Source organism: Tachysurus fulvidraco, chromosome 12 (genome assembly GCF_022655615.1).
Source record: "Tachysurus fulvidraco isolate hzauxx_2018 chromosome 12, HZAU_PFXX_2.0, whole genome shotgun sequence".
Classification (NCBI taxonomy): domain Eukaryota; kingdom Metazoa; phylum Chordata; class Actinopteri; order Siluriformes; family Bagridae; genus Tachysurus; species Tachysurus fulvidraco.
The window spans coordinates 7,897,577-7,919,131 of NC_062529.1; the positions used below are offsets into that span (position 1 = coordinate 7,897,577).

The following is a 21,555-nucleotide window of genomic DNA, read 5'->3' on the forward strand; positions in this document are numbered from 1 at the left end:
GTGCACTGGTGTGTGTGCACTGGTGTGTGTGCGCGCGAGAACGAGCGAGTGGGTGCGAGAGATTGATTGGTGTATGTGATTTATGTGATGCACATTGTCAGTATACAGAGTTGATGTATTTGCACCAGGACTCTGACATGAACTCACTCCCACTAAACATCCCATTCAGTCACTGCACTGGTTCCTGCTGCTGTAAGCTGCCTGTCATCGTGCACGTCTCAGAGCTCAGCATGTAAAACCCTGCTAACTGGCAGCTAATCTACAAACTATTTCGGATGCCATTGTGAGGAAAGATTACTGGTGTGTTTGGGATTCGCAGGTTTTCTGTTTGGACGTGTTGGAAAGGATCAGCTGCTCTAAAATACAAGAGGAGTTGTATTTATTTAAGAGAGACTGGCAATAAAAGTAGCAGTTCCTCTAGGATTTCAGAGTGTTTTTGTGATTGCTGCAGAAAAATGTTTGAGCTTGTTGCGACTGATACAACATGCGAGTTGTGCTCATGATCCACACACATGAATAGAAGAGGGTTTTGGCTGATGTGACATCACACGATGCATTTTGTCCTAAAACTACAGAAAATCTGCAGTAATGTTGCAAATGTACAAGCTCCTTAGGTTAGAACAATTTTGATTGATTTTGTGTTAATTTAGGATCACACACATTTGTTTTTATTTATTTATTTTGGCTAATTGTCCTATTATACAAAATTTTACAAACGCATCAACAATGGTGGATGTTGCTTTACTGTTAATGCTCATGGCTTTGTGAACCTACATTAGCATGTAGCTAACTACTATCATGTGTGCTGGTAATTGATCATATTGCGGTAAAGTAAAAGTGTAGCAAACATTAGTATACTTAAGGTACATTATCAATGCGCGAACAGTAGCCCCGCCCCCAGCCCCTGACGCAACTAACTAGGCTGGAGACGTTTGTCGTTAGATCCCAACTATTGTGATTTGAGTGTCGAGTGACACGAGTTAAGGGTCTGAACGAAAATTGGCTTGTATGTTAAATGGTTTAAATGCTGATGCTAGTGCTTGCAGCTGATGTTTAAACAGTTTCTGGTGCTTCACACTGTAATGATGTAATGTGTACGGGTCACACCTTATGTACATCTGCCCTTAAGAATCTGAGAATCTTACAAGGCTTCAGCTAAACCCCCACCCCAAAGATTCCTTCAGTAATGGCACTAACATTATGCTTATTCCACATAGGGTCATGGGGAACCTGGAGTCTGTGCCAGGGGACTCGGGGCATGAGGCAGGGGAAACCCTGGACAGGGTGCCACCCCGTTGCAGGACACACACACACATCAGAATTAGATTTACATTAGAACTATGATTTAAACGCTACTTTATGTTCACATATGGACCCGCTTCTATCTCATGTATGAATGGGCACAAGAAGTGAACTTCAGCATGGCAAGAGTATATCATTACATTCTGCTTTGTTTTTACTGTCTCGTTATAACGTTCAATTAAATTTATATTCTTCCCAGTCACCATCTGTGTGCACAATTGGGGCTGGAGATTTGGTCAGGATTAATGATTTCTGCAATGCTGCAAATGTCATAAGAGCTTTCTTTCTTATAGCACTAGCATCAGCATTTAAACCATTTAACATACAAGCCAATTTTCGTTCAGACCCTTAACTCGTGTCACTCAACACTCAAATCACAATAGTTGTGATCTAATGACAAACTAGGGGTGGGAGAAAAAATCGATTCACCAAACTATCGCGATTCTTTTTAAAACGATTTTGAGATCGATTTGTTTGGCTCAGAATCGATATATATTTAATTTTTTTATTTTTTTAGAGAGGTGGCAGGAAGACGTTATCACTTTTATTCCAACAGAGGGCGAAACGTATTTTGTTGTTGTCAGTATTAGACGATGTCGTATCCGTTTTAAGCTGGCGCGAGAAAGCTAAACCATGGCAGAGGCAGGGGAGCAAACCTCTTTGAGAATTATTTCTGCACCTTCACGTTTTAAATCACAAGTGTGGAAACACTTTGGATTTTACACACTGGCAGGAAGAGCTGCACTGGACATGACTAAAACGGTATGCAAACTCTGCCATACAGTGATAGCATATTTTTTATAGCGAATTTGTTAGCGAATTTCAGGCTGAACGCCAAACAACCTGCAGCGTCTCAACAAACTCTGGATGTGACATTGAGTAAATTACCATGCACTTCGGAGAAGGCAAAACGCATCACAGAGTCGATTGCTCTTTTTATCTGCAAAGACATTCGACCTTATAGCGTTGTGGAAAATGCAGGTTTTCGAAATATGATCCATACTTTGGAGCGGAGGTACGTTATTCCATCGAGGAAGCTTTTCGCAGACACAGTCGTGCCTAAAATCTATGACGAGGTTGCGTCAGAAGTAAAAAAAACGTTTAAGCAAAGCTCAATGAGTCGCATCGCGAGCTACAGAGTCCTATGTAACCCTGACAGCCCATAAATAAATAAATCTTTATATAAATCTATTTCAATTTTAAATTAATTGTTCCGGAGCTTTTTTATTTATTGTTATTTATTGGAACAGTTTAACAGCACTTATTTTATTTCAGATAGTATTGTTTTTAGTTATTTTGTTGCACATTTAAATATTATATTCAAGTTTTTGGTACTTGAAAGTTTTATGTTTCAAGGTTCTTTATGCACTATGTATGTATATGCTCCTGAAATAAAAATTCAGAAAGATGTGATGCATTGTTTTTGTTAATATAACTCGTATACAGTCTCTTTAACGGTATGATCAAGTATTTGCCATTGTCTAATCTTTATTAAGCAAACAAAAATCACAATTTAAACAATGAATCACAATAGCTACAGAATAGCAATATGTATAGAATCGGCACAAAAGTATCGGGATAGTATTGAATCACCAGATTAGTAAATCGTCCCAGCCCTACGGCAAACGTCCCCAGCCTAGTTAGTTGGTTTGGCCTTTACAGAGCCCTGAACACAAAATCACAGAGTCTCACTGGGATTACATAAAGAGAGAGAAGGACTTGAGGAAGCCTACGTCCACAGAACATCTGTGGTTAGGTCTTCAAGATGTTTGGAACCACCTACATGCTGAGTTTCTTCAAAAAGCTGTGTGCAAGTGTACCTAGAAGTATTGGTGTTGTTTTGCACACCAAATATCGATTTGATTTGCAAATCACTTCTGTTCATTTACTTCACATTTTGTTAATTGACTTAAAAAACCAACAACAATTTTCAGTATTATTTAAAAGCATCCTTACTTTACAGAATTTAGCGCACAGTTCTGTATACACATACACTAAGACTGATTACCAATCCATAGCGTGGTGTGATGAATGTTGGATTTCCTCTGCAGTACGTCCTGGTATTAAACTGGTATTGGTGTTGATTTTTAGATATATTTTTAACAGGAATTCTACTTGGAGATCATAGCACTTAGACCTGAAAGATCAAAATTTGCACCTATGTCTCTGTTTCTCTCTCTCTTTCTCTCTCTCTTTCTCATTCTGTCAGCTAAACTGGGACACACTGACCCTGACCTCTATTATCCTCCTTGAAAGAGATTATTAATTCAGACTTTGCCATTCATTTCCAGTAATGACTTTTCCTGTCGAACCCATTAGCTCAACAAGCATAGAGTAAGTTCAGCGTTAAACACGACTGTCTTTATCACCACCTTTCTCACTATAATTATATTTTCCTTTTTGAATTGTAGTTGTGCTAATTGTTGTATTGTGCCCTTCATGCTACACTGGGGGGTTGTACTTGTTCTTGTCCTTTCTTTTTCTTGCAGCATTTTGCATTGCAAACTACTGTAGTATCTCATTTCACTAGCTTAAAGGCCAATTGGTACTGCTGCAAACTGTTTGTGCTAAATTCAATTAACATAACAGGTGGCGCAAGTCTTCTTTTTTTTTTTTTTTTGGGACTGGATTTGGTATTACAGGTTGTACTTGAAGCCAGTACTCAGTGGCAGAGATGTCATTCAGCATTGGTATAACTGCTTGTATATAAAACACAGCAATACTAAAAGCTTGATAATGGTTTGTGTTCCTTTCCTTTAGGTTGGGTGACCAGTTTTACAGAGAAGCCATCGAGCACTGCCGCAACTATAATGCTCGTCTGTGTGCCGAGCGCAGCGTACGCCTTCCCTTCCTCGACTCTCAAACCGGCGTCGCACAAAACAACTGCTACATCTGGATGGAGCGGCATCATCGTGGACCAGGTGAGATTTAACAGGATGAGAGGGGGGAAAAATGGTCTTGACCTTGGCCTTCCATGTTCGGTTTTGTGTCTTACGAATGCACTTGTTTTCTATCTGCATGTCCGTAAAGGGGTTTACGATCATCCCCGAATTGTTTGTATGTCTCAACATGCTTACACCTGTTTTACAATGTCATGAAGACGCTTCTCCACTGAAACGAGAGGCAAGATCACTTCTTGGAGAACTGTTAAAGCCTTTTGGATAAGCAGTGAACCATGTTGTAACACAATTATAGTCATGTGGACTCGCTGCTATCCTTTTTTCTACAAGATTGTTCTGATTTGTTTTAACCTTTTAATCAAGTCCTCAAGTAAGTCCTCCAGACGGTGACTCATACACGGAGCTCTCAAAAATCTTGGGGAGGAATCAGTGAAGTGAAAGATTGCAAATGCGATATGCTGTGGAACATATGCAGTTACCCATTTTGCCAATTACCCATTTTGTAGATCTATACACCTACCCCACACTTCATTAGGAACGCTTATGCGACCTACTCATTCATGTAATTATCTTATCATCCAATCATGTGGCTGCAGTGCAGATGTGAGCCAGTTGCTTTAGGTAATGCTCACATCCACCAGCAGCTGGGGGGAAAATGTTGGAGCATTTCAGATGCTGCTGATATCCTGGGATCTTCACAAACAAGAGTCTCTAGTGATTACAGAGAATGGAAAATGTAAATAAAACAAAATTGAGTAAACATTCTAAAATGGCCAGATTGGTTCAAGACCACGAACTCTTTACAACTACAGTGATCCCTCGTTTATCGTGGTTAATGGGGACCGAACCCCTCGCGATAGGTGAAAATCCGTGAAGTAGGATTGGCCCTAAGTTTGACCTTTTCACTGATGGTCATCATCTTCCTCTTCCTCTTGGGCTCACTAGAGGAATCTTTCGCAGGGGCACGGTGCATAGGAGGCATTGTAAGGGCTTAACGAAAAGTTAATTTTGAACAAAATACGCGAGAGACAGTTGACAGCGTGGACGAGAGTTTCGAGATACAGCAAGGGAAGAAGCTGGGAGAGGATGCGATGATGCGCAGCCAATCAGCTTAGATTGTGCCGGGAACCAATCATGATTTTGAAGAATGAAATAAATAGCCTGTGTTAAATACAGTTTGCAAATCAGGATTACTGCATTAGAGACATGTAAAATGTCTGCTTTTTTATTTGCACCATGATAATGATAATAAGAAGAAGGAGAATAACACAAATATTTATACGGTGTGATGCAGAAGTCTTAAGCACCCTATTTCTTTTCAGTAATTTGTTTTAGGTCCTTATCATATTATTTGATATTTAATATTTCTAAACATTATTTTTCACCCTTTAGAATTGTAATAGAGACAAATGCTTGTGATCAGTGGAGAAGTCAAAATATACCACTTTTTAAGACCACATTTTAAGTCTCTAGGAGAACTATGGCAGATTCTATGTAGCTCATTAAAACCTACCTGTACCAGTGTATCTCCTTATAAAACTGAAAACACCAAGATTTAAAACAAATTAAGAATTATACCCAAGACTACCGATGTGGCTTGTTTGTGTTGTCACACCAAGGGTTTAGTTTACTTTTAGTTTGATCCTTTTCTGCACTTCTAATCGCCTTTGTACTGTAGAAGCAGTTAATTCAATTGTGTTGCCTTCTTTGCATCTCACTTCTGCACACTACTGTACTTTATAATTAAACTAATTGCAATTCAATGACACAAATCGAGGCTGTGCTGACTGTGAAACATGGTGCCGGGAGCCTTCTGGATTGTGGCTGCTTTGTTGTCGCCAGGTTCTGGGCATCTTACAGTTGTCGATAGTCCATATATTCATTCTTTATTAACTGTCTTATCCTGGGGACACTGGGAATATAGTAGATCTAGACAGATGGGTTGTCGGCTCATAGCAGGCTAATTCAGAGAAGCCAATCCACCTATAACAATGTTTTGTGAATTGGGGGGGAAAAAACTGGCGAACTAGAAGGAAACCTACACAGACAGAGAGAGAACAAGTAAAACTCCTCCGTCTATAACGTGAACTGAGGATTAAATTGGAGCCTGGAGCTGTGAGGAAGGAAAACTGCATGCACCACAGTGTTGCCCAGTAAAGCAATGATAAAATACAAGTGAAAGACAGCAGGATTACAGGAGAATCCCACAGAAGCAGTCAGTCTCCTGAAGCCTAAGAGCAGTAGCAGTGAGCAAAGCACTTCAGTAAATTAATAGAATAAAGAACCGGGTTTTGGTTTGGCCAAGTGAGAGATCAGACGGTGAGATGATGAAGCACGAACTGAAAAGTGTGCAGAAATGGTGGAACAATTCCTCAACATTGTGTAAGTCCGATCAGCACGGCGACAGTGTAAGTACAGTTGCTTAGTCAGAATGTGTTTGTGTATGCGTACGACTTGGATGAAGATCAAACACAATTCTATGAGCTATTCTCTCAGTCTAGGCGTTTACAAAAGGTTCACAAACTTTTTCTTTTCCTAACCGTTTGTCTTTTTATCCACACCAGAAAGCATCATCTGTGGTGCACAGTTTATTGTAAGGCACCCTGGTTTCTAAGAAGGATTTAATGCAATTTAATACCAGTAGGCTGGAATTATTTAATTACTGCCTGCCTGTGATTGATTTTTTTTTTTGCATGGCTGTGTGTTCAGGTTTGGCAGCTGGTCAGATGTATTCATATCCTGCCCGCTGCTGGAGAAAGAAGAGGAGGTTACACACTTCCATGGATTCAAGTCTTCACCTCTATGGTCTAAATATAGGTAAAATATAGGGCATCCTGACACTAGTTATCTCGTATGACTTGCACCGGTTTAATCTTCAAAGCATTAAATCATAAAAAGTATCGTCCCTTTTTTTTTCTTTTCTTTTTTCTTTTAAATGCTTGGATTAACAGCTGGATGTTTGGAAAGAATTAACTGTCATCATTTTTTTGTGACTGATTTGTAAGTGATTCTACATGCATTCCGAAGGATGAGCAGAAGTCTCTCGTCATTATGCAATCTCACATCTGTTCAGAATTACACCAGAGATGTTTGAAAGAACTTTAGTTAATGAAAGCCAGAAAAAAAAAGTAAACTGCTGTTTAGTGGGGAAAAAATGAATGCTTTGCTGTTGACAGAAATAGGGTTTTCTTCACTTTCAAGAAAATGTTCAGAATTATTTGTGGAGTCTAGACAGCCAGATATCGGTCCGAAAAAATGACCATCAGCTTTCCTGTGCTACTGTCGGCTCTGCCGTAGAGAACACAGGATGAGTTCAGCTGAGCGATTTTACCAAGCGCTTTATGTCAACCGAGACCATGTGCGTGTGTACATGCGCTTAATGGTTGTGTTTATTTCTACAGATAATGGCCTGACGGCTAAAGATACCTTGCCTACCCCAAGCACTACGCTCGAGGCTTTGCTTAGAGGAGATGGCTTGGACAAGAGGAACAGCACCAGAGAAGAGGACCTGCTGGAGATTCAGGTGAAAATCTGAAAAATCTAACACCCTTTTTTTCCCCCCTTCTGCTGGGAAAGAAGCTTTTTATTTCTTTGCGTTTGACTCATTCTTCAAACACCATCCCGCCGATTTGATCACCTGACGGTTTGAAACTCGCCCCCCCCCTTCCTTTTTATAAGCAGCACTGCTGACTTCAAACACCATCACTATTAAAGAAGATGCTTAAATTACCAGCTGAATAACACATCAGCAATGGCAGCATGGGTTAAAAACAACAAGGGAACAAAAATATATTGTAGCTAGCTTGGTCCATGGTGTATAATTGTTTATTGCTGGTTACCCCTTGGCATATGACTGAGCTGTTGGGTGAGTTGCTCAGTGGTGCTATGCATTTGCTAGTCATATCCATATAAAATAAAAAGAAAGACATCTCTTAATAAATCCATTTTAGTTCCCTGACCCTGACACTCTTCCTCTGCACATTTTCAATTGCAGAGAGTTTTGGAGGCTGACGCCAACGAAGATGGTTACCATGACGACGAAGACTTTGAAGTGGACATACCAAAAAGGAAACACCGGGGAAAAGGCAGAGTGAGTGACTCCCTTCTGATTTATTCATGAAGTCAAAAGGCTACACACGGCTATACACTGTACACCGCTGCTCATCTATCGATCTGTTGTGATGATATCCCTGATAACATCAGCGGGAATAAGAGCTAGGGAACCGAGTACCACGTTGTAGCCGAACTGACGGATTTTTTGTTTTGGTTTGTTTTTTTTTTTTTAAAGAAATTTCCTTTTTCTTTTTCACCTTGCACATTTTTTTTTACTCTTCCCACATCCAGAATAAATATTTATATATTTATATTTATATTAAATATTTAATATACTCTATTTAACTTGGACATGTATGAAGACTTGAATCCTTTTAGCAGTAATATAGAATTCACTCCCAATGTTGAGATAAAAAAACATTTCAAATAATACAACCATATTCTTTATTTATATAGGACAAATGTTTTTGAGTCAGAACAAGGAATTCATGTCCAAGCATGTTACAGTACAGAACCACTGCAGGCTCATAACTGTTAATCTATGTGAATGAATCATTTATTTTACAAAGTAAGCCCCAAGTGTGAGAATAGGCTGTAAATGTGCGTCGAGTAAATGCTGTAAATGGTGTTTTTTTGTTGTTGTTGTTTTGTTTTTAAATAAGCTTTTTTAAACTGAGAAGAATATTCCATATATTATTATTGGAAATAAATCTGCTCAGGAGCTTGCGTAGGATATGAACGTCTTTCCACATTTACAGGATTTTCATTAATAACAGTTGATGATAAGCAGTTTTGGAGGAAGGGAGTTACATCACCATTTATAACTCTAGCTTTAGGTTTTACAGAAAAGCCTTCTGAAAGTTTTTGTTTTAAAGGAAGGAAGTTTTAATCATTTGTGTCTCAGGTTTGCAAATCTGTGTTTACATTTGCATTCACAGCATTTTGTAGATGCGCTTATTGTCCAAGGGCTGCACCACATCTCTCAAGGTGTCCTGTGGTATCTGGCAAAAAGATTTTAGCAGCAGATCTTTATGGATCTGACTTGTTTGTCCAGATCTTTCCACAAATGCTTAATTGGATTGATATCTGGTGAATTTTTAACACCTTGAACTTCCTCAACTCATTCCTGAATATTTTTTACGGTAACAGGGACAATTATTCTGCTGAAAGAGGTCACTGTTAGGGAATAACGTTGCCATGAAGGGGTGTACTTGGCCTGCAACAATGTTTATGTAGGTGGTCTGTGTCAAAGTGACATCCACATGAATCTTAGGACACAAGACCTGGTTTCCTACCAGAACATCGAGCAGAGCATCACACTGCCTCCACTGGCTTGCTTACTTCCCATAGCATGTTTTCTACTTCAGTAATTTGTGCTGTTTAGACCTTCTGTTGGATCAGATCAGACAGGCTAAGCTTCTTCCCCATGTACATCATTGAGTCTTGGGTACCAGTTCACCCGTTGCTTTTTTTTTTTTTTGATAGTTAATAAACATTGCATACTAGGAACACTCCATAAGATTATCTGTTTTAGATATGCTGTGACCCGGTCATCAAACCATCATAATCTGGCCCTGGTCAAAGTGGTTCAGATCCTTACACTTACCCATTTTTCCTGCTTCCAACACATCACCTTTGAGAGCTGGTCGTTCATTTGCTGTCTAATATCCCACCCTTTGTCAGGTGCCATTGTATTATGATGATGAATTCTCAAGCAATTCAGTTTACTTGTCAGTGGTTTTAATGTTATGGTTGATTGGTGTAGTCATCAGTGTAGCAGTGAAAGCCAGCATTATCTTATTGGAATGTCTAGGGGTAGATATGAAGGGAGAATATTAGAGGAACCTTGTTGGACACCGTGTCATACATTTTAGGCTTGCAAGTTTTCATCTATGCCAATTGGAAATGGTTTGCAAGGACAAGATCAAACACAGACCAGAATCTTTAGTTTCTGAGTGTAATTGGGTATCATGATCAAGAATGATGGTAACAACCACCAGAAGTGAATATAAGTGCTTAACTGGAGTATTAATTAGACAAAACTTCAAGTGTACTGCCCAGGTGGGTTCTTCTGAGCGTAGAGACAAGTTTATTTGTCGTTGCAGGGTCGTGGCTCAGGACGCCGGAGGACGGACCATGATGACCAAGATAAGCCATATATCTGTGAAAGTAAGTAACTTATGGTGAACACATTGTAAAAACACATAATGTGGGATTGAAAAGCGTACTGGAGCCCTGCGTTCTGCTTTACAACATTTTAGTAAAACAAGTTTGGTTTGGTTATTTCAGGGATTTGCTCAGCCGGTAGTTTGCCCGTGGAATACCCCGGAAGGCAGATTAGGTTGTGAGGGTTAACTGTGCCACCTTTCTGAGTAACCATGTTTGTTCTTTCTTTTTTTGTCTCTTTTTGCTTTGTGTCCTCTCTGTTTCAGACAGATACAAACAAAAGCATAACTCAAAAACTGCAGCTTCAGGTATATGGATTTTTGTCTGCTTTGGACTCAAAAACAGGATTAGGAAGTGCCTTTCTAGATATCCGTTGTTAATATTCTAGTAATAGTCACATTTGTTTACATATGTTACAAACACCTCGTATGTTAGACCCAGACTTGGACCACCCACAGGAGAATCATTGTCTCAGCTGTCTAAAAGTCACTCTCAGGTTTTTGCATGCTGTGTGGATTTTGTGAATGTGCCTCTTAGTTATTCAGGTCTCCTTATTTTTCAGTCTGTGGGAAACGCTACAGGAATCGTACTGGCTTAAGCTACCACTATGGCCATAGCCACATTGCTGATAAGGAAGGACCACAAGCCAGAGACCAAGAGCCATCACAGTCTCCCGCCATCAACCACCGTCCTCACAGTCGCAAACGTATGTATTTTACTTTACATTACTTTCCAAACATGGGTAAATCCATATAGATGAACGGAATACTGAAAATACGAAGATTAAGAGAAATAAGCATTGACCAAATCATCACCTTGTGTTTTCTTAATCTCAGATCCGAAGAGTCCAGAGGAAGTCTATACACTGAACCGTTTCTGCAAAGTCTGTCAAGTCCATTCAGAGTCCAAACTGAAAGACGGCAAGTGCTCCAAGTGTAGCCGCTTAGGTATGTTGTGGTATGTATACTGTACTCTGCTGAAGAGCTTCGGTTTCAGTCCCAAAACGTCTCAATTCCGGAAGTATTTCTGCTTCAAGTATGTTTTGCTTGTCCACTCCGCCATACTGCCCCTAGAAGTAGGACACTAAATTGTGGATGTGGTACACGCCTCCTTTTCTGACTGACTGACTAGCCAAATGCAAAACTAGTGATAAACAGTGTCACTACTTGTAGCATGAGGCGATACCTGGACCCTACAGAGGTTGCACAGGCAGTCCAACTCTTCCAGGATGGCGCATCAATACGTGCTATTTCCAGTGCATGGATTGGATTCCAGGATACAGGCAGTTACTTTAGTAGAGCTGGACCGGGCTGTGGAAGGTCCTTAACCCATCAGCAAGACCGGTATCTGCTCCTATGTGCAAAGTGGAACAGGATAAGCACTGCCAGACCCCTACAAAATGACCTCCATCAAGCCAATTGTGTAAATGTCTCTGACCAAACATTCAGAAGCAGACTTCATCAGGGTGGTCATGAGAGCAGGTTCACCCTGAGCACATGTGACATACGTTAAAGGGTGTGGAGAAGCCATGGAGAACGTAATACTGCCTGTAACATCGTTCAGCATGACCGGTTTGTTGGTGGGTCCGCGACGGCCTGGGGAGACATATCCATAAAAGGACGCACAGACCTCTACAGGCTAGACGACAGCACAATTACTGCCATTAGGTTTTGGGATGAAATCCTTGGACCTTTTGTCAGACAGTAGGCTGGTGCAGTGGGTCCTGGGTTCTTCTTTGTGCACGACAATGCCCAGCATCATTTGAAAAGAGTATGCAGGCAGTTCCTGGAAGATGAAGGAATTGATACCATTGACTGGCCCCCACTCTTGCCTGACCTACATCTAATAGAACACCTCTGGGACATAATGTTTCGGTCCATCCAACACCAGCAGGATGCACCTTAGACTGTCCAGGAAGTTCAGTGATGCCCTGGTCCAGATCTGGGAGGAGATACCAAAGGACACTCCCGTAGTCTCATTAGGAGCATCCCCTGATGATGTCAGGCATGGATACAAGCATGTGGGGGCAAACAAGTTACTGAGTACCATTTTGAGTTACTGCAATGAAATCTAAGCAAAATGGACTTGCATGCCACATCATTTTCTTCACTTTTTATCACGTCTTTTGAATTCAGCTTTCTGTAAGCTCATAATTTTCATTTCCTTTGGCATCCTTTCATTCCTAACACATTACCCATTCCATATCAGTATAGATATCTAGCATGTTGGGGTTTTTTTTTTCTCATTGAGATCTGATGAGTTTTCAAAGTGTCCCTTTAAATTTTTTGATCAGCGAACTTTGAAACGGAGAAAATCAGCAGCCCTAATGTGAAAATAAACAAAATACCTTATTTGGTTTTTAATCAGTCATCAGAGGAACAAAAAAGAAATAATCTTTGCCCAGGTTTAGCTGCAAGTTTTCATTCCAGCCCAACAGAAGCCATACCTGATTCTACCTGTTTAATCAGCTGATCTTCACTCTCTGTATTGAAAGCCACACCTGAGTAACTTCCTGCTTCAGAACCTTCTCTACCGCAGGGAAATCAAACAAACCTGATGTAACTAAGTAGAAGTGTGCAGGACATAGCGCGTCTTTGCAACTGAAACACTTTCTAAAGTCCCTTAAAATTTCCGATCCACGTTAGCGTTTGCATGTGTGTACCATTCTCTCAAATATAACCACGGCTTATGATCTTTTTACTCTTTTCCTTCCTCATCACCTTAAAACCCCTGCCAGTCCTGTCAGCTAAGCATCTTTCAGTAGGTGCACTTTTTTGTGTTTATCTGCCGCATCGTTATCAAATTATTTATTCATCGGGATAAGTTTTGTAGCTGATGCCTTAAAGCCTTAAATGAAACTGCTTAACAAATAGAATCTTAAAGTACTTTCTGTTCAATATCTGACAGTCTGGTTTTAGACTAACAACAAAGTCAACAAACGTTACAAAAAGTAGGTGGTTTTAGCTCTGGGTATGTTTGTTTGCTGTGGTCTGAAACCAAGTGGGTTTCCTCAAGTCTCCTGCAGCACTGGACATTAGTTTCTACTGAACCCCAGGGTAGTTGCATCTTTGCATCATTCGTTGCATCTTACATCAGTGTGAAAAGATGTGGCTGGCTGACTTCCTGTGTCTCAAAGGCATCACGTTAGTCTTCACCCACTCCGAGGTGGGTAGCGGTTACTTGATACGGGACTGGTGGATGGGAATTGGCAGATAAACTCAAATTATTTACATTTTTTTGTCATCATTCGGAAAATATTCGACCATCCTGTAGTGTACAGTACAGCCCAAAAGTTTGGACACACCTTCTCAGTCAAAGAGTTTTCTTTATTTTCATGACTATGAAAATTGTAGATTCACACTGAAGGCATCAAAACAATGAATTAACACGTGTGGAATTATATACATAACAAAAAAGTGTGAAAAAAAAAAATGACCCCAAACACACCTCCAGGCTGTGTAAGGGCTATTTGACCATGAAGGAGAGTGATGGGGTGCTGCGCCAGATGACTTGGCCTCCACAGTCACCGGACCTGAACCCAATCGAGATGGTTTGGGGTGAGCTGGACCGCAGTGTGAAGGCAAAAGGGCCAACAAGTGCTAAGCATCTCTGGGAACTCCTTCAAGACTGTTGGAAGACCATTTCAGGTGACGACCTCTTGAAGCTCATCAAGAGAATGCCAAGAGTGTGCAAAGCAGTAATCAAAGCAAAAGGTGGCTACTTTGAAGAACCTAGAATATGACACATTTTCAGTTGTTTCACACTTTTTTGTTATGAACTAAATGTTCTCTTTGAATGAGAAGGTGTGTCCAAACTTTTGATCTGTACTGTATATGCCTTCAGATCGTGTTGTGCTGTCATTCGTCTGTTATCCTCCTTTAGGATTTGCTCAGCGTTTATATATCGAGCGGTAAATCAAAATCAGACTAACGTTCCAGCTGGTTTGCTTGTGTTAATGCTCTTTAAAGATGTCTTCACTCTGCTGTGACACAAAGTCAATTGCTTAGTGTTGATAAAAGTGAAATAATAAAAATGAGCTTTGCTCACACTGAGCATTGAACTTGTAAACTGAATGCAGCGTTATGATCTGTTTTGTCAGGTGCACAGGATGAAGTAAAAGAGGAGAAGCCTTTCACTGGAGCAGAGGAGCTGTTCGGTGCCAGCTCTGAGAGCGACACTTCCACCTTTCACGGCTTTGAGGAGGATGAGCTGGAAGAGTCCCTGTCCAACATAGGCCAGGCCTCGCCAAAGGGCAGATAGAGAACAGTCTAAAATATTTGCCGTTCCTTTCTAACACAGCGCATACCCCTGCAAAATTCTGCTGCTTCTTTTCAAGGTTTTGTTTGTTTGTTTTGTTTGTTTGTTTGTTTTGTTTGTTTGTTTTTTCCTCTCTCTTTTATTGGAAGCACAAGTCATTGTATCAGAAGATGATGTATGAAATTTCTATCTTCCTTTTAATGAGTTGTGAATATCATTTCTATTATTATTATTGTTATTGTTGTTATTATTTATACATTAAGAGCAAATAGGAACAGACTTTTTTTTCTTTTTTTCTTTTTTTTAATTAAAAAAAACTTTTCTATTGTTTTCCCTTGAGGGGAAATGATGGTATAATATAAAGGCTGTAATGGACAGATTAATTACAGATATATTTCTGGAATAATTTTCCTGAAACTGAAAAGACACACACACACACACACACACACACACAACAAAAAAACTTAAGGAGACGTTGCCTCTGTTATGGAGTACAAGTCACTGAAGAGAAGACGTGAAATTCAAAATAAACTGGTAGTGTTTCATGTCACTGGAAATGCCAAGGGATGCAACCGAGATCTCCTCAATAAGTCAACTGGGTACTCAGTCTCGTGTACTGTAACTGCGCCAAAAACGGAGTCGGGACAACTTTTAAGAAGAGGAGTAGCAGATGTACCGCCTCTCATCTTGCTTTGGAGATTAAGGAGCTGTTGTGAAGAGGAGATTGAACTTAATCAACTGCGTGAATGTGGGAGTTCATAGCTAGGGGAAAGGTAAGGAATAGATCATTGTGGAGCAAATTTTCTTTTCCATAGAAGTGCTAATACCCTGATCTGTCGACAGCCAGTCAGATTGCGATTGTCAAGATTCTGTAGCTTGTCACCAGAGAAGATATTAGCCTCTACCCTTAAATGCGTCTGAAACCGAGACTACATTCTTCTAAGTTTCGCTTTTTCCTATATATATTAATCTGATTTATGAAGCATTCTTTTGGTAATCTGTCTTCGTCTGCTGTCTCCACAGCAGAAAGAGGAGCTGTTTAGTGAAGGAGGAAGGAGAGATGAGCCACTTTTGGAAGTGAAGCAGATTTCCAGAGACTTTGTTCACCTCTTCAGTCTTCAGAATGTCTGAGCCAGTGAAGCTGAGGAAGCCAGAAAAACACCAGACTCGCACTCATGGACAAGTATTGATTCCCCTGCAAACACCTTCCCTTCTTTCTTTAAAAAAAAAAAAAAAAAAAAAAAAAAAAAGCAAGCCTCTGAGACTGCTGCTGCTCCCCTCGTGTTGATCTGCAGCCTGATTCTGAGACTGTGATCACAGCCATATGAAACTCTTCCTTCCCTCTCTGTACTGCAGGAGGCTCAGACGGTTCAGGAGAGATTTCTGTTCTAGCTTTAGTGTCACTTGGTAAGGTTACGTCCTCAAAGCCTATAGTTTTAATATAAAAAGTGCTCGGTTTTATTCAGGTCCTTTTAAAGCCATTGTATGATTTTTTTGTTGTAACATAAACATACAGTGTGAGGTCTGGAGACCGGATGTCACGTTCACACGTAACGAAAAGTGAGTTGTTCCTGTTCTAAACGAAAGCACAAAGCAATCCTGCTAGCTTTACTACATGGCTCTAAATTCGACTCTGATTGGCTTGGGTGAGCAGCTGGGTTCTGTTTTCACGACTATTATGCTCGCTGTATACATCAATACCACACAATTTTTTATTATTTTTTTTCTGCAATTGTGTGAACGTGCCATAAAAGCAGAGAGACCACGCTTGTGTCGCTTTCTTTCCACAACTCTGGTGCACACCATTTCTATTCTGGACATAGCAACATAGTGAAACGCATTGTGCTGTGCTAAACCCAGTCTCTCAGGGGAAGACGATCCTGACAGCCATATTTAAAAACACACCACTATCCAATTCTCCAAATGTGGACCTTTTTTTAAAACTGCTGTTTTTCGATACCTACTACAGAGAAATGTATTATTTCACTTTTCTTGATGGAAATATTCTCTACAGGTTCTCCATTATCCCACCTCGCTTAAATGTAGGACTGCTCCTTCCATGCAGGTGCTGTATACTGTGTAGTCATGCTTCATTACACCTTTTGGAAAAGGATGTGAAGCTAAACAAGCTAAAGTTAAGCTATTCACACTGGTGGGGTGGAACACTGAGGAGCAAGCTGGAGACTTTCACCCAGTAAAACCTTCCACTTCATAGAACAACCACTGATCAAAAGCAGGTACAAATAGCTAGTTTGTAGATCTGCGAGCTGTGATACTGTGCTTTTTAAATATGGGCTAAAATCATGTTTTGATGATTTTTCCCTGGCATTCGCACCATCATAGTGGCTCCATCGCGTTATAAGGAACAAAGTAGGAAATAAAACACAATATCATGTGCTAGGATTTTTATTTTTTTTTTAAAGAACAGCACATACCATAGTGTGTTATTCCTCTTCAACCACAACAATTTGCCAAGGATTACAATTTCATTTATGTTCATTTGTGCTGCTTATCCAGATGTTGTTGTGCATGTTACGGACCATCCGTGAAACAAATCAGCTCCTGTTATCTCTCTCCTTTTCTTTTTGAACCTAATAAGACAAACAGGAAAGAGCAAACCTGACTGGCATAAAGACTTTCCTGTTCCTAATGAAGACATCACTGTATCATTATTGAAACTGATGTTTTTTTTGTTTTTTTAATCCATTTATGTGAAGTGTCCACTATTCATGTTTCTGTGTATAGCTGGAAACTACCAACATAACTACTGTTTTTAAAAAAACAAATTGTGATACAAGATTTTTTTTTCCGCTGGCATTTAATGACCATGCATTAATCACAATTGATAAGATTGAGGGAGGGAAAAAATTCCATGTTATGTCTTTCTTTTTCCCTTTTTCGTTTGGTGGGGGGGGGGGGGGGTCATCAAACCACTCACCCCTGTTAAATGTTAATATAAAAATTATTGGTTAGTGCACTCAAGAAACTCTGCGAAAACCTGTGTGGATTTCAAAAGTTTGGAAAGCGAGTATGATCTCATACGAGGGATTATTCATTGTTTCACAGTTCTCGTCATTGCACACAGACAGCTCGTGTTTTAACCCGCGACTCGCTGGGCTCGTCTTTGCAACTCTACGGGTCAACCAGCGACGCAGGCGTGAACCAGAGGAAACGAACCTTTTCATATTCTCTACATTTTCCCCTCCACTGAAGTCTAAAGGTGCTGAGCTCAAAGCGTCCTCATGTCCAGCATGGTGAAGAAGTTGGCACTCCAGGGTACAAAAAGCTGCATCGTTATGGCACCTTGTTTTACACTCGATGTGAAGAACACTCCTCCTCTGTGTAGGCCTGAAGACTGTGAGTTGTTTATTCCTCACATATCTGAACCCTGCTCCCACACCGAGGTTCTGTATGATTTAAACAGAGTCCAGTTCTATATGCAGTCGGTGAATTTAGGCATAATGCTGTGATGTACATTTCAAAGTTTTTTTGAGTTTTTTTTTTTTTCTTTCTTTTTCTGAGAACCTTTTTATTTATATTTTATGCAAGAATATTGTTTGCTTCGTCTGCTGCACATTTAGTTTAGACTTTTCTAGGCCTGCAATGTTAATTGTGAGTTTCCACATTCAGATATATGAAGTGATGCACAGCGAATGACACTTACACCATGCTGTGGACTGGTGCACGCACGTGCACATATAACACACACACACACAAACAACCAAATCCCCTCAGGGACCATTAACCGCACACTCAACAAGAGCATGAGACTCTGGAATAAGAACCATTTTGTCCGTCAGACATTCTTCACTCATATCTACAGATTAAGGATGGTGTGTGCTTGCTGATCTTCCAGACAGTGGCTCTTGTGCACTTTTTGAACAACCATCACTCCTGCCGAGGGGTGAACGATTGATTCTAATGAGCAAAACAGTGAACTTAAGCAAGTGATCTGAACTGTCTGATGTTTTTTTTGGCTAATAAGTTTGTAGTCATTTCTGTACCTCAGAAAAGTCAATGAGCAATAGGCCCATGGTTTTTTTTCCCCCCGCATTCCTGAGGTTGGAACAAGAGCCAATTTAAGGTGAAGAAGTTGAAGTGATTCTTTTTGTCTGCATCTGTACATTAATATAATCCAAATGAAGTCTTTGTTAGTTGTTATTTTTATTGTGACAGAAGGAATTAAAGGATGAATTAGAAGTGTGTGGATGTAAGATTTTCTCTTTCTGTTGTACCATCGGCTTGTAGCATTTAGACCTACCTGAGAAGTTATGATGCGTTTGTTTGCTGCAGTTTATTGATGTGTGTCTTTCCATGTGTTCATGTTTCTCTCTCTCTCTCTGTCTGTGTGTGAGTGTCTGTCTGTCTGTGTTTCTCTCTGACTTTCTTTGTGTCTCTGTGACTGTCGTGTTTCTCTCTGACTTTGTGTTTTTCACTCTCTGACTGTCTCTGTCGTGTTTCTCTCACTCTCTCTCTCTCTCTCTCTGAGTGTCTGTGTTTCTCTTTCTCTCTGACTTTCTTTGTGTCTTTCACTCACTGTGACTGTCTCTGTCGTGTTTCTCTCTTTCTGTGTGAGAGAGTGTCTGTCTGTCTCTGTTTCTCTATGACTTTCTTTGTGTGTATTTCTCTCTCTCTCTCTCTCTCTCTCTCTCTCGCTGTGTGTGTGAGAGTGTCTGTCTGTCTGTGTTTCTCGCTCTGACTTTCTGTCTTTCACTCTCTTTGACTGTCTATCGTGTTTCTCTCTCTCTCTCTCTCTCTCTCTCTCTCTCTCTCTCTCTCTCTCTCTGTGTGTGTGTATGAGAGAGAGAGAGAGAGTGTGTCTGTCTATTTCTGTGTGTTTCTCTCTGACTTTCTTCGTGTGTCTCTCACTCTGTGCCTGTCTCTGTGTGTTTCTCACTCTTTCTCTCAGACTATGTATCTGTCTTTGTGTGACTGTGGGTCTGGATGTCTCCTGCTTATGCAAATTACCACCAATCAGACGGTCCTTCATAAATACAGGGGGGAAATGATGTAGGCTTCACAAACTAAGCATTAACTAAAGCCTACATACAATATGTATGCAAAATCTGATGTATCCTATAAACTTCAGAATGTATAAAAATAAGTCAAAAGTTTTTAAGTATCGTGTTCATCATGGTGCTGAACTGTAAAGTGGACTATGAAGTGAACACCTTGCCATTAAGGAACCAAACAGACATCAAACACTACTTTGCTGTGATTACATTTTATATAGGAATGTTTCTGTAGAAACTTCTCTCCAGTACAGCCAAGCTTTTTGCATTTTCTCACAAACGAGAGCAATTTTCATCTAATCCTAAAGCCCATTTACTTTTTATTCTTAATCGTTAAATAAATGTATGAGTAATCAAATAATGGGTTTGAAACTAACCCTTCTACACCAACAGATTGATCACATAATACTGTACGACATGATTTTGAATCCTGCCAACAAAATGTTACACACAAATTAACAGGAAAATCACAGGAATGACTAACGCTCGTTAGGTTGCTGACGTCTAGACCTCGCTTTAACCAGCTGTTTACATCTGTCACAGGTTAAAGGTTAACTTTGTATTGTGCAACTACCAGTTTTTTTTTTTTTTGTTTTTTACTTAAACATGAATCCTTGCTGTATTCCAGCCAAAGAGAATCTTAACATTAGTGAATTTATTTATTTATTTATTTTCAAATAAGAAAATTTATATTTATTATAAAATTAATATGGTGGGTATTTTCTTGGCTGGAATTGCTATTTTTCTTTTTTTCTTTTTTAATTAAACCTGTATCATTTAATCTTCACATTTCCAGTTGATGAAACGGATTGGGATTTAATTGGGATTATACTGTATATACTGCATGGATTAACACGACATAGTCTGTGATGTAGTGGAAAGAAATCTGTATCTTCTGCAAGATTATTTGCATTTAAAAAACAGCTGAACATACGGTCACCTCTCCAAATTAGTTCCAGTGTGATCAGAAGTCACATACGGTGGATATAAAAAGTCTACACCCTTGTTAAAATGCTAGGTTGTGTTGTAGAGGTTACAGGTCACATTAAAGGTGGAAAAATATTTCTTTCTTCACATCACAAAAGCATTTTAACAGGGGTGTGTAGACTTTTTATATCCACTGTAATTAGTTGAATAGAGTGCATGTGTGTACAATTCAAGTGCCATGTGATTTTAGGATAAAGACACCAGAGTGTTTTAGAGAACAATAACCTCACCGTGAAGACAGGATATGACGTAGAAAGGACATCCAGTATCACCCTAATGAAGATGGCTTCCCTTCTGAGTCTGGTTCCTCTCAAGCTTTCTTCATCATACCATCTAAGGGAGGTTTTCTTTACCACAGTCATCTCAGGCTTGTCATTAGGGATAAATAAGTAACTTCGGATAAACACGACTTATGTTGTTTAAAGCTGCTTTGATAAAAAAAAAAAAAAAATAAATCTGTTGAAATGTGCTATACCAATAGAATTAAACTGAATTGAAAAAAGACCAAAGACCAAAAAAAAAAATGCCATACTTTGTGCAAAAGTGGGATTAGCTAATCGATGGCTTCAGAAGGAAAGAATTTGTTAAATTTATGCTAATATTTATGTTAAATTCGAACATCACGCTGATGCTCTCTCACTCACTCTCACTCACTCTCACTCATTTTCTACCGCTTTATCCGAACTTCTCGGGTCACGGGGAGCCTGTGCCTATCCCAGGCGTCATCGGGCATCAAGGCAGGATACACCCTGGACGGAGTGCCAACCCATCGCAGGGCACACACACACTCATAGACTACGGACAATTTTCCAGAGACGCCAATCAACCTACCATGCATGTCTTTGGACTGGGGGAGGAAACCGGAGTACCCGGAGGAA

General features: G+C 39.9%; 1 protein-coding gene across 9 annotated transcripts in view; it reads left to right on the forward strand.

Annotated features, from left to right (window-relative positions):
- LOC113659597 (zinc finger protein DPF3-like) overlaps positions 1-18,881 on the forward strand; it is a 23,775-nt gene extending 4,894 nt beyond the window's left edge. For 2 of the 9 annotated variants that reach the window (XM_027172496.2, XM_027172494.2), the window contains exons 2-11: positions 4,063-4,223; positions 6,912-7,019; positions 7,604-7,725; positions 8,197-8,292; positions 10,361-10,424; positions 10,688-10,729; positions 10,984-11,127; positions 11,258-11,368; positions 14,521-15,451; positions 15,702-18,881. In XM_027172496.2, the coding sequence (XP_027028297.1) occupies positions 4,063-4,223; positions 6,912-7,019; positions 7,604-7,725; positions 8,197-8,292; positions 10,361-10,424; positions 10,688-10,729; positions 10,984-11,127; positions 11,258-11,368; positions 14,521-14,681 (1,009 nt within the window). In that variant the 3' untranslated portion in view covers positions 14,682-15,451; positions 15,702-18,881. Of the gene's footprint in view, positions 1-4,062; positions 4,224-6,911; positions 7,020-7,603; positions 7,726-8,196; positions 8,293-10,360; positions 10,425-10,687; positions 10,730-10,983; positions 11,128-11,257; positions 11,379-14,520; positions 15,452-15,701 lie in introns of those variants that run through there. The other 7 variants (XM_047821914.1, XM_027172497.2, XM_027172495.2 and 4 more) reach the window with 6 other exon arrangements.
- The last annotated feature ends 2,674 nt before the right edge of the window (positions 18,882-21,555 follow it).